Source organism: Phacochoerus africanus, chromosome 6, assembly GCF_016906955.1.
Source record: "Phacochoerus africanus isolate WHEZ1 chromosome 6, ROS_Pafr_v1, whole genome shotgun sequence".
NCBI lineage: Eukaryota > Metazoa > Chordata > Mammalia > Artiodactyla > Suidae > Phacochoerus > Phacochoerus africanus.
Window position 1 is genome coordinate 118,293,254 of NC_062549.1, and position 14,088 is coordinate 118,307,341.

Sequence of the window (14,088 nt, forward strand, 5' to 3'; positions counted from 1 at the left end):
GAACTGCTATATCTACTGTTTAAATAGTTCTATTTTTATGAAAAGTGGTGTAATTGAATAGATGGCATTAAACATTTATCTCCCTTAACCACACCTGTAGGAAGCTTAGCTATTCAGTCTAAAAAGTCACCACAAAGCCATTACTATAGTACACTTGTTAGCAGATTAGTTAACTTTCAGAAAAGTAGTGGGTGAAAATACATACTCTACAGGAATTTGTGTGTGTGTGTGTGTGTGTGTGTGTGTGTTTAGGGCCACACCTGCGACAGATGGAGGTTCTCAGGCTAGGGTCTAATCAGAGCTGTAGTCGCTGGCCTATGCCACAGCCACTGGGGATCAGAGCTGAGGCGTGTCTGTGACGTACACCACAGCTCACGGCAACACCAAATCCTTAACCCATTGAACTTGACCAGGGATCGAACCCATTTCCTCATGGATGCTAGCAGGGTTCATTAACCGCTGAGCCACGATGGGAATTCTACAGGAATATTTTGCAAACACATATGTAGATAGCAAATATTACACTTTCAGAGATATTGGTTTTCTGTTCATTAAAATTCTCACTGAAGATCAGTTAATACACAAAATTGCTGAGAATATATATTAACTCTCGGATGTCAGAGAATCTTGGCAAATAAATAGTCAAATTAATTAAACCTATGTTATTTGATGATTGCTTATATCTATTATTTATCATTTTAATAGGTTAAAAGTGCAAAGATTTCAAATCTTAATTTAATTTTCATACATGAAAAATTCTAGTATAGAAATAGAAAGAAAAGCTTGAATTCCTGTTGTGGAGCAGTGGAAATGAACCTGACTAGTAACCATGAGGATTTGGATTTGGTCCCTGGCCTGCTTAGTGGGTTAAGGATCTGGCATTGCTGTGAGCTGTGGTGTAGGTCACAGATGCAGCTTGGATCTCACGTTGCTGTGGCTATGGTGTAGGCTGGCAGCTACAGCTCCGATTTGACCTCTAGCCTGGGAACTTCCATATGCCACAGGAGTGGCCCTAAAAAGGATAAAAAAAAAAAATAGAAAACTTCTGCAGCCTTTTCCTAGCCATTTTTATGGCTAGCTGTTATATATGTTTGGAATGAACCAAAAAATCAGTAGGATGTGCTCTAGAATTTTGTACATTTTTATATCTGAAAAAAAACCTGGATAAAATTGAATATAGTAATGTACAGTTTAACTCTGAAGTCGAACTGTATCATTGGCAGTTCATTAAAAAACTTTCAGGAGTTTGCTCTGTGGCCTAACAAGATCAGAGGCATCTCTGCAGCACCAGGATGCGGGTTTGACCCCTGGCCTAACACAGTGGGTTAAAGGATCTGGTGTTGCTGCAGCTGCAGCATAGGTCACACCTACAGCTTGGATCTGATCCCTGGCCTGGGAACTCCAAGAAAACAACAACAACAACAACAACACTTTTAAATTACGTATCTATAGATTAGGTATTTAATAAATGCAAGTCAAAACATCAGTGAGGTACCATTTCACACCTACTAGGATAGCTATGATAAAAATATGGACATTAACAAGGATTTCCCCATCATGGCTCAGTGGAAATGAATCTGATTGGTATCCATGAGGATGCAGGTTCGATCCCTGGACTCACTCAGTGGGTTAAGGATCTGGTGTTGCTGTGAGCTGTGGTGTAGGCCGGTGGCTGCTGCTCCCATTCACCCCCTAGCCTGGAAACCTCCATATGCTGTGAGTGTGGCCTTAAAAGTACAAAAAAGACCAAAAAAGAAAGAAAAAAGAAAAAAAGATGGACGATAACAAATGTTGGTGAAAATGGTAGCCAGAATCCTCATATACTGCTGGGGAGAAGGTAAAATGATGCAAGCAATTTGGACATAGTTTGGCAGTTCTTAAAAAAGTTAAACATAGAGTTACCCAATGATGTGACAATGCTACTCCTAGGAATATACACACTCAAGAGAAATGAAACTATGTCTACATGAAAATTTGTACATGAGTGTTCATAGCAGCAACACTCATCTAAAAAAACGGAATTAACTCGAATGTCTATCAACTGGATAAACAAAATCTGGTATATCCATGCAGTAGAATACTAATCTTCTATAAAAAGGAATAAAGTACTGATATATTTTACAGCATGCATAAACTTTGGATAAAACTATGTTACATGAGAAGCCAGACACAAAAAGACCACCTGCTATATAGTCCCCTTTATACGAAATGTCCAGAATGGGCACATCCATAGATTTAGAAAGTAGACCAGGTGTTGCCAGGGGCTGGGGAGGGAGGAATGGAGAGTGACTACTAAGGGTGTGGGGTCTCTTTTTTGAGTGATAAAAATATTTTGGATCAAATAGTGGTGATGATAGCACAGCTCTCTGAATATACCAAAAAACACTGAATTGTATACTCCAGAAGGATTTTTATATATGAATTGAATCTCAATACAGCTGCTATAAAAAAAAATCTATGATATGGAGTTCCTGCCATGGTGCAAGGGGTTAGGAATCTGACTACAGTCACTGTGCTTGCTATGGAGGTGTGGGTTTGATCTTTGGCCTGGCACAGTGGGTTAAAAGATCTGGCATTGCCACAGCTGTGGCATAGGTAGCACCTGCAGCTCAGACTCAGTCCCTGGCCAGGGAACTTCCACATGTCATGAGTTCAGCCGTAAAAATTTTAAAAATATCTATGATGCTTTTTAGAAACTTTAAAATAGGGTATTTATTATACTAATCATATATATATATATGTATGTATGATTTTTTTTATAAGGGCCCTACCCAGAGCATATGAAGATTCCCAGGCTAGGGGTCAAATCAGAGCTACAGCTGCTGGCCTACACCACAGCTGCAGCCGTGCCAGATCTGAGCCGCATCTGTGACCTACACGACAGCTCACGGCAACGCCGGATCCTTAACACACGGAGCGGGGCCAGGGATTGAACCTGTGTCCTCATGGATACTAGTCAGATTCATTTCCACTGAGCCATGATGGGAACTCCACTGATCATATTTATAATTCTTGCAAGATAAAGTATTCTTATTTCCAAATACTATCAATCAAATGGTTTTGTTTGTTTTGGCTGCACCTGAGGCATGTAGAAGTTCCCAAGCCAAAAATGTAACCAGAACCATAGCAGTGACAATGCCAGATCCTAAACCTGCTGAGCCACTAGGGAATTCCCAAATGTTTGTTTTTGATGGGTCGCTCTTTCACATAAAAGTGAATGCTACCTTTGTCATTACCTGTGAACTAAAATGATTTTCCTGGTTTCCTAGGCTAGTGCGGATTTGGGAAGAGCGAGTATGTTTAACCAAGCTAAGGGAAAAGGTCACCATGGAAGATGGAAGAGCTATTTTGAAGATAGAAAAAGAGGAATGGCAGGTAAGCTTTATAGAATTTTCTTTTCTTTTTTTTTTTTTTTTTTGCTTTTTAGGGCCGCACCCACCTGCAGCATATGGAAGTTCCCAGGCTAGGGGTCGCATTGGAGCTACAGCTGCCAGCCTCGCCATAGCCACAGCTGCCAGCTGCCACCATAGCCACAGCAACTCAGGATCTGAACAGCATCCGTGACCTACACTATAGCTCATGGATCCTTAACCCAATGAGCAAGGCCAGGCATCAAACCCGCATCTTCACGGATCCTAGTTGGGTTCATGAACTGTTGAGCCATGAAGGGAACTCCTAGAAGTAATATTTGATTTTCTGTATTTTGCATTTTGGGGGAAAGTTGAGGGAATGAGTCTTAGCCTATGTGCTTAAGGCTGGAATAAGAAGGGATTCTAATTTTAATAATATGCCAAATGAATTTGGGCCACATGAACAACTGAAAATTAACATAACTTCACTTTTTTTTTTTGCAGAAATTCAACCAATGTGCTTTAACTCTGCCTAAATTTAAGTCATTTGTAACATTTCTCCTACTTGTCCTGCTAATAAGCAATTTCTCATTTTCCATAAAAAGGTGACCAGCTGCTTAACAAAAATCATACAGTTTTTCCAAAGCAAATGCTCAAACTGCACAAATGGAAATGTATGTTAATTTTTTTCTTAGATTCATAACCTGATTCATATTATCTTTCTCTTTCATGTACATACACTTAGTTGCTTGATTACATTAGGCTTACTCTAATTTTGACAAGGGCCGCCTCTATGCCTTGAGTTAGTGTTGGTTTTCATACAGGTACATTTAATTAAGGGGTTAGCTCCTTTATTTTATCTTTGGCTATTCTAGGCTGAAAGGGAAAAGGCATAGAGATCGGAATAGCTGAAACTTTTAAAATTCTTAAATTAAAAAAAAACCTCTTAAAAAACTTTTATAAACTACTTCAAAACAGAAAAGGAAGTTTGAATTGAGTCAAATGATTTTTTTGTTTCTCTATGATTTCAATTAACCACTAATTCTCATTTTCAGTAACACATGTACTCTAGGAAAACCTAATACAACAGAGTCTTTATTTTTATTTATTTATTTTTTGGCCATACCCATGGCAGGCAGAAGTTCCAGGGCCAGGGATCCAACCTGTGCCATAGCTGCAACCTGACCCATAGCAATGACAACACCAGATTCTTTTTTTTTTTTTTTTTTGTATTTTTAGAGCCACACCTGAGGCATATGGAGGTTTCCAGGCTAGGGGTCCAATTGGAACTGTAGCCACCAGCCTACACCACAGCCACAGCAACTCGAGATCCAAGACGTGTCTGTGACTACATCATCACAGCTCATGGCAATGCCAGATCCTTAACCCACTGAGCGAGGCCAGGGATTGAACCCAAATCCTCATAGATAACTAGTCAGGTTCGTTAACCACTGAGCCATGATGGGAATTCTGACAACACCAGATTCTTAAACCACTGTGCTACTAGGGAACTCCCACAGTAGAATCTTTAGAATGCAGCTCTATGTGTCTGGACTATTGACCAAAATGTGCTTTTTTTTTTTTCTATAATGACTGAGGTTTTAGCACCTTCCCCCCAAAAAAGTAAAGGTCTTAGAAGTAACACAAAGCACTTGGAAATAGAACTCATTAAAGAAAAAATATTCCTAAGGTTTTTTTTTTTCCAAATCAAATAATATCTCCACAATCATATTTCAGCGTGGCATGATGCTGTAATAAGTAATATAGTAACTCCATCATTTCTTTTACTTGAGTTTAGACCCTCCCTTCTTCCCTACTGAAACTGAATCAGCTACAGGAATGGCAACTTCATAGAACTGGTTTGCTGAAAATTCCTGAATTCATTGGAAGATTCCAGAACCTTATTGTGCTAGATTTATCTCGGAACACAATTTCAGAGATACCTCGAGGAATTGGTAAGAAAGATTGCTTTTATTCCCATGACTTTTATTGAGCATTTTTTTTAAATACATGGAATAAAGGTCTCATCCTTATAACATGCTTGAGTCTTGAGAAAATTTTAAACATCTAATCTAAGTTGATGCTTCCAAGGGACCCAAGCTTCTGGATTTACTGAGGTGATTCAAGATGAGATTTCAATACAAAGAAGTTTCTTTGTAAATGATACTGTGTAGATTCTAGAAAAATATTGCTGGTTCAGTTGTTCTTCCTAGAAGGGAACTGGTTGAAGACAAGAAAAAAAAAGTTCCTTAAATGAGAAACAAAAATCCCCAAATGGAAAATTAGTCAGGATAAGGTTCAGGTAAAAAGAATGAAAAAAAAAATTTTTTTTTTTTTTTGCCTATAGCACTGATAACTCATTTGCTCCTTATCTGAAGAATGGGCAGGACACATACTGGGGAAAAGGAAGAGCCCATGTATGAATTTGCCAATATGAAAGTGGCAAGTAAGTTATGCTGTAATACTCAATACCTGGAAATATTTTTTATATCCATCTGCTCTCTATTGTGTATTGTTTTTCTGTAGGACTGCTCACTAGACTTCAGGAACTGAATCTTAGTTACAACAAAATCAAGACTGTCCCCAGTGAACTAAGTCACTGTGTCAGCTTGGAGAAACTAGAGCTTGCTGTTAACAGAGATATATGCGATCTTCCACATGAGGTCAGAATGATATAAATGCCTACGATCTTTTTTTTTTTTTTGTCTTTTTCCTATTTCTTTGGGCTGCTCCCGCGGCATATGGAGGTTCCCAGGCTAGGGGTCGAATTGGAGCCGTAGCCACTGGCCTACGCCAGAGCCATAGCAACGCGGGATCTGAGCCACGCCTGCAACCTACACCACAGCTCACGGCAACGCCGGATCCTTAACCCACTGAGCAAGGGCAGGGACCGAACCCGCAACCTCATGGTTCCTAGTCGGATTCGTTAACCACTGCGCCACGACGGGAACTCCAAATGCCTACGATCTTATGTTCCATCTACTAGTGGTAGATTAAAAAGAACACTAATGAAAAGGTGCTATACATTTTATATCAAAATATTCAGTGAAAACCATTTCCTGGTTTTATTACATAGCATGTTTTTAATTAGAGAAAGATCTATTTAGTGTAAAAAGGTATTTCTATTATTGACACATCTCTGACATCATTTGTTGACTAGACTGTGATCTTGAAGACCAGAGTGCATCTTACTTATTTCTATTCCTAGAATTGAAGGCACCGCCTAGGTGGTAGTCATTACTTAGTGTTTATTGAGTGAATAAATGATTATCATGAAACACAGACAGTGTGGTGATAGAAAAACTCCTTTGTTTATTAGTTGGTTTTTAGAGGTGATCAGTTTTTGAGATAAAGTGAAAAGACATGATTTCTTCCGTTTAGGCAAAGGGTTCTTTTGCTAGCTTCCTAGGCTTCACCAAGTAAAGGGAAGGCAATGGGGCTTAGAATGTCTTCGGACTTTGATCGGTATAACATGTTATTGATAAAACCAAACTGATCATAGAGATAGACATTTGTATTACTTTTCAAACATATTTAAGGCTCTTAGATTCAGCAGAGGAAGTTTCCATGGTGCTTTGCCTAGAAAGTAATGATTTTGCAAGATAAAGGTTAAGAAAAATAATAGGCTCAAAATAAAAGATTATTTCCTTCTACCCCTGTATTTTGGTAAGCATGACAGTCACCCCACCCCCAAACTAGTAAACATGTACCAAAAATTTTACTCTTGCAAGTAAAATTTATACCCATCTCTTCTGATAATAGTTCAATTTAGTGAAATGTATACACTTGCTTATGATGAAAATCATAATAGGGACAATTTCTTCATATCTGAAAGAGAGCCAATAAATATCTTATTTCTAATTTCTTTTTTTTTCTTTTTTTTTTTTTTTTTGGTCACACACCCATGGCATATGGACGTTTCAGGCTAGGGGTGGAATCCAAGCCACAGCTGTGACTTATGCCACAGCAGCAGCCATGCTGGATCCTTAACCCATTGTGCTAAAGCAGAAACTCCCTTATTTCTAATTTCTAATTCTTGTACTTTTTTTTCCTAATCATTAAAAAGCTTTATGAATTTGGGTACATCTATTAACCTGTCTTTAATGTCTTTACTTGAAGAAATAGGTTTCATGGGAACAAATACTGAACCGAAATCTTTTTTTGTTTGTTTGTTTTGAACTGAGATCTTGAGCCTGGGATTATTTCCAAGTGTGGCTTTTAAGTAACTATGTGGCCTTGAACAGACCACTTTACATAACTAGGTTTCAGTTTTCACATATGCAGAATTAAGACTTGGATTATAATGGTTTTAACATCTTTCTTCAATCTTCTAAAATGAAAGGGTTCTAGCACCACTGAGAAATCTGCAATGGGAGATTTATCTCTCAGCCATTAAATTGCACACACTGTAACACACATATTTATGCTAACATAAAATCTTTTTATACACTATTCTGAACCATTTGAAAACTTAAATTTGATGACAAAAGTTGAAAAAGTATTCATGATTTGACTTCTAAAGCTAAAAAAAATCACCTGCTAAATGGAAAACTACTTTTTGTATTACCCATAAAACACTACATTTGTGCATTTTTTTGAGGTATTAAAGTTGTGGAATGAATTTGATTGTGCCCCAAGATAGAAATATAGAATTTGCCTAGGTAAAATAGAGAATTTTTTTGGTAAAAGTTAACTAAATTCTTATATCTTGAAATTTTCACTACATAGTAAAGAGAAATTTAGAAATTTTGTAGCTTTTGGTCCATGAAAACTTGAGTGTACATTATAGCTCCATTGTTTCTAGTTACATGGCCTCTTTAACCAACACTGTCCATGGAAAATGGAAAAGAGGTACTCACCTTGTAAAGCTGATGAATAAACTTGAGCCATAGGCATCAACATGAATACATTTACAAACTGATATTGAAAGAAAAAAGCAAGTTGAAGAAAGAACAGTATCATCATCTTTAAATAAAATTTAAAAACATAAAAGACTAACTTTTAAATGAAAAAATACATAATAGTAATATATAGATGTACATAAAGAAATATATAGAAAACATGTATTTGTGTGCAGTAATAAAAACATTAAAAATGCATGAGGATGACAGATATCAAATTTAGGATAGACTTATCTTTCAAGAGGAAGAAGGGAGAAGTACAGAGGGGCAGTTATATCAATATATTTTGTGTGTGTGTGTGTATTTTTAAAGTTTTATTGGAATATAGTTGATCTACAATGTTATGATAATTTTTCCTGTACAACAAAGTGAGTCAGTTCTATACATGTACGCACATCCAGTCTTTTTCAGATTCTCTTCCCATATAATGATAGAATATTGGCAGAATTCCCTTGCTATACAGCAGGTCCCTGTTGGCCAATTATTCCATATCCCACAGTGTGCATATGCCAATCCCAAACTCCCAGTCCATCTCTCCCCTGCACCTGTCTCCTTTGGAAACCATAAGTTTGTTTTCAAAGTCTCTGAATATATTTTCTTTCTTAAGCTGAGCACACTGGTGTTGTTAGTCTTAATAATTTTTTTTTTTTACTGTTTTCACTTAAAAAAATAGAATTACCAAACAGTAAATTCTATGACTGAGATAATACATGTAAAGCATCAGGTATAAAGAAGGGGGTTTAATAAAGGTAACTATTATTCTGAAGGTTGAATTTTACCATGAAATTCTTGACTACTAGATAGAAGGAAAACATATGTTTACTCCCAGAAAGAAAGAAAAAAAGCTTCTGCTAGGCGCTTCTATAAACCCTGGCACTTGGTTATTTTGGAAGATAAATTTTCTTTGAATAGATGACCTTTTTATGAGAGAGCTTTTTTTTTTTTTGTCTTTTTGCTATTTCTTGGGCCGCCCCTGCGGCATGTGGAGGTTCCCAGGCTAGGGGTCGAATTGGAGCCATAGCCACCGGCCTACGCCAGAGCCACAGCAACGCTGGATCCAAGCCGTGTCTGCAACCTACACCACAGCTCACGGCAACGCCGGATCATTAACCCACTGAGCAAGGCCAGGGACCGAACCCTCAACCTCATGGTTCCTAGTCGGATTCGTTAACCACTGCACCACCACGGGAACTCCTGAGAGAGCTTTTTAATTTATCTGGAGAGTATTTAGCTTTATTGTTATTTCAAATTCACTGTGGACTGTTATGACTAAATAAAGCTTCATTATAATGTAACCATTCCCAGATGTGAAACATCTCCTTTACAAACAATGTGTATGTTCCAGTAGTTTATATTGTGGACATTTATTTTGAAAACTCTTGCCTTCCTCTTCAGCTGAGCAATTTGTTGAAGCTTACTCACCTGGATTTGAGTATGAACCACTTTACAACAATTCCTTCTGCTGTGTTGAACATGCCTGCCCTTGAGTGGCTTGATATGGGAAGCAACAGACTTGAACAACTTCCTGATACCATAGAAAGGTAAAATAAATAATTTTTGGTTTTGCTACCAAGAGATGTGTTGAAATCATAATAAGAAATAACAAACAAAACAAAGGGGACCCCAAGCACAATTAATCACGATAGATGCACTTAGTTCTAAATCATTCATGCCACTTTTTAACAGAATATTTTCATTTACTCCAAATAAGAAAAAAAAAAGGGTTTTGGGAGAGAAAAACTGGCTATCTGACTTCAACAAATTGATAAGAATATGCCACAACAATAACAACACTGCTTAATGTATGCCAGAATTTTTTTTTCTTTTTATGGCCACACCTGTGGCATATGGAAGTTCTCAGGCCAGGGGTTGAATTGGAGCTGCAGCTACCAGCCTACACCTCAGCCACAGTCACAGCCATGCGGGATCTGAGCTGAGTCTGTGAACTACACCACAGCTCACTCATAGCAATGCCGGATCCTTAACCCACTTAGTAAGGCCAGGGATCAAACACATATCCTCAAGGACACGCATCAGGTTCTTAACCCGCTGAGCCACAATGGGAACTCCATACCAGGCTCTTTTGTGCACTTTACAAACAGATGGAGGAAACGAATGCAGATATGTTAGTTAAACTGCTCAAGATCACAGTAAGTGCGCAAGCTAGGATTTGAACCCAGGCACCTGGCCTCAGAGTCCAGCCTGTTAACTATTTTGCGTATTTGCCTTGCCCTAAATGGACATATATTTCTGAGTTTTCTCTTAAGATTCTAATTTAGATTAGATAACATTTTAGCAGTTCTTCTGCAAGAAATACTATGAGAGTAGTGAAAAGTTCTAGAATACACTGACTTCATTTCTACCGTTACATGATGAAGAGTTGTATGGTAGATAGATATTAACTCCTCAATGTGGTTTCTCTAAAACCAGGTAACATGAAGTCAATTAACTCAATAGATATACTGGTTGAAGGTGTTGTTGTACAAAATGACATTAAAAAAAATTGGGATTAATAAGAACAAGGGTTTTCATATTATATGTGATTAATCACAGAAGCCTTTTTTAATTCTTCAGAATGCAAAATCTACATACATTATGGCTGCAACGGAATGAAATAACATGCTTGCCAGAAACAATCAGCAATATGAAAAATCTGGGTACTCTTGTTCTCAGCAACAATAAACTACAAGATATTCCAGTGTGCATGGAAAAGATGACCAATCTGAGGTAAAAGTTGTAGACACAAAACTGACATATTGCTTTCTGGCTGCAGAACAAAGTAATATAGAGAAATTTTTATTAACAGATTTGACTTATGCACATGAATGAAGCCATTTAAAAATCTTTTTCCAACTTTGAAATTTTATAACTTATAAATAGGATTCAAATAATACTGGTCTAGATTTTTTCCTTTTTTTTTCTTTTCACTTTTTAGGGCCACACCCATGGTACATGGAAGTTCCCAGGCTAGGGTTTGAACTGGAGCTGCAGCTGCAGGCCTATGCCACAGCCACAGCAGCTCGGGATCTGAGCTGCATCTGCGACCTACACCACAGCTCACAGCAACGCCAGATCCTTAACCCACTGAGCAAGGCCAGGGATCAAACCTGTGTCTTCATGGATACTAGTTACTAGTGGGATCTGTTAACACTGCACCTCAAGGGGAACTCCCCTGTGGTTTATCAGCTTTATGGAATGTCCTGTGTTGGTTGGTGATGTTTTCCCGAAAATCATCTTTATAGCTGCTACCTTTATTCATGGTATAAAAACCGGAAACATAAGAATCGTGATTATTTTGCTTCCAAATAACTACAAATGGAGAAGGCAGTTGTATTACCGATAGAGTAATGTAACTTTTTCCTAAGTTAATTACTAACAAACTCCCTCATTAATCTTCCTTTCAGAATTTATTTCCTGACAGTGAGCATAAGACACAACCTTTGTAACAAAATCATTCACTTACTTATTCAGTAACTTCTGAGCTCTGTACTAGATGGTGAAAATATGATAAGACATGTTTTATAAAATACGCAGAAACTTTAAGTTCATAGCATTAATTGTATACTTGAGATGCCTTAGGACTGCTCTAGGAAAAGCGCACCATATTAAACTTACGCTGTGGACTAACACTTACTTTTACAAGCTTGGAAAATAAGTTGTCTAAAGCTAATATATTTTTTCTTCTTAGGAAAGAAACTTAAATATACTTGGGATATATCATGTCTCACCAAGATGTTCAGTTATTGAAAGCAGTTAAAAGACAGTTATTTAGTATACTGTCATTTGATTCTTCTCCAGGGAAATAAATATACATTTCTATGGCACCTATAAAATACTGTTTTTTGGTGAACTACTAGGTTTGTCAACTTCCGAGACAACCCACTGAAATTGCAAGTAACACTTCCTCCCAGTGAAAACGTAGATGAGGAAGAGGAACGGGAATTATTTGGCCTTCAGTTTATGCACACATACATAGAGGAGTCACGGAGAGCAGGTACGAGGTCTGTATGCAATACAGGTCAAGACATCTTTTTAGTAGGGGAATGTGTGTATTTACTAACTCCTTTATAGACTTTTCATTCCATCTTACTTCTTCTGTCAAGTCCTGGTCTCTGGCAGGCTCGAGGGCAAACTTACCTTCCCATACAGTACTTGGTATCACTGTCAGAAACATTCATTAACCTAAATGGGCCAAGGGACTGTTTCAGAGTAACTCTTGTGTGTGTATACATATTTTATGAAATATAACAGAGATAATGCCTGTTGTAGAATATCTTTTATTTCTGGGTATAAATCCTTGAATGAAGTGAAACAGATTGACACAAATTAGCATTGCCTAACTCAGTACAATCAGGTTAATTATTGAATGATGTATTATCTTCATTTATGTTCTTGATTTGCAGGCATGAACAGCTTATTTAAAAAATAATCAAGCCACCTTATTTTAATAGTATTTGGTACAGAACTTACAACAAAATAAAAAAGGTTACAATTTAAACTAAGATAATAAAACCAAGCCTGCCTGTTATGTCATTAAAAATATTTTTATGAATTAGTACTATTAATAATAGTTGATATTTATTGTGTAGTTGCTCTGTACTTAGAAGTGTTAAGCATTTTTTTTTTTTTTTGCTTTTTAGGGCTGCACCTGCGGCATATGGAGGTTCCCAGGCTAGGGATCCAATCCAATCGGAGCTACAGGTGCTGGCCTATGCCAGAGCCACAGCAATGCAGGATCCGAGCTGCATCTGCGACCTACACCACAGCTCACAGCACCGCCTGATCCTTAACCCACTGAGTGAGGCCAGGGGTTGAACCTGCAACCTCATGGTTCCTAGTCAGATTCATCTCCGCTGCACCACAACAGGAACTCCAGAAGTGTTACGCATTTTAATGTGTTATTTCACTTAATGCTCACAACCACCTTGTGAGGTATTATTATCTGTATCACCCCCATTTTAAGAGGGGAATTGAGGCACAAAGAGATCAAGTAGTAGGGTTGGGGCTTAAACTAGGTAGTCTCATTAGACATTAAGATTAAGGTAGAAAGGTCAGAAATTAAAAATGAGCCAGTCTTCTAATTTATAATTAATGTAAACACAGACCTACAAATAAAAATATAGTTACTGAAAAATATCATTATAATATCTAAAATCAGTAATTCTGGATCTTTATCTTGGCAAATGTGCCAATTAAGACCATTTTTACAAATAAGGCAGAAATAAACCAAAGATAAGATGAGGAAAAGATTAACAGTCCTACCATATGTTTGGCTTAATGTCTGTTTATGCATAGAAACAGATGGTGAGTTAAATGAGGCCAAAAAGTGAGAAAGTTTTTGGTATCATTATCTAATTTCCATTTTACTTCAAATTATTTTCCCAAATAGAAATAGAAAATATATTTATATTTGTTCCTGTACATTTAAAAATGGCCTGTTAAAAAATATAATACCTAATTAACTTCAGAAGTTATTTGCAAGTTTCAATTTAATTTGTGAATTAGGCTTATAAGTTTATTTTTGGAAGTTCTAACTAGATAATTATCCAATTAAAAAAGTGAAGTAAAATAGCTTTTGTTCTTGAAAACATCTTTAGTTTTGGTGTTTGTCATGAACAAGTTCTGACAGTGTATAAATACAGGTATGGCTCTCGAAATCTGAAGGCGAATTCCTTAACTGTTTGTGAATATCTCTGAATTTGTTTGCATCAGAAACAATGAAAATTAATTATTCTTTCCAGATCTGCCTGGACAAAAAAATCTGTATATAAGCAAGACTCTCATATTGGTCCTTGCTATAAATTGACAATTGTCCACTATATCTTGAACTTGAAAAA

General features: G+C 37.1%; 1 protein-coding gene across 3 annotated transcripts in view; it reads left to right on the forward strand.

Moving 5' to 3' along the window:
* The window catches only part of LRRC39 (leucine rich repeat containing 39), a 32,184-nt gene that overhangs the window by 17,400 nt on the left and 696 nt on the right, over window positions 1–14,088 (forward strand). For 2 of the 3 annotated variants that reach the window (XM_047785205.1, XM_047785204.1), the window contains exons 3-8: window positions 3,270–3,375; window positions 5,149–5,305; window positions 5,877–6,013; window positions 9,647–9,792; window positions 10,826–10,978; window positions 12,109–12,245. In XM_047785205.1, the coding sequence (XP_047641161.1) occupies window positions 3,270–3,375; window positions 5,149–5,305; window positions 5,877–6,013; window positions 9,647–9,792; window positions 10,826–10,978; window positions 12,109–12,245 (836 nt within the window). Of the gene's footprint in view, window positions 1–3,269; window positions 3,376–5,148; window positions 5,306–5,876; window positions 6,014–9,646; window positions 9,793–10,825; window positions 10,979–12,108; window positions 12,253–14,088 lie in introns of all 3 variants that reach the window. The other variant, XM_047785206.1, reaches the window with a different exon arrangement.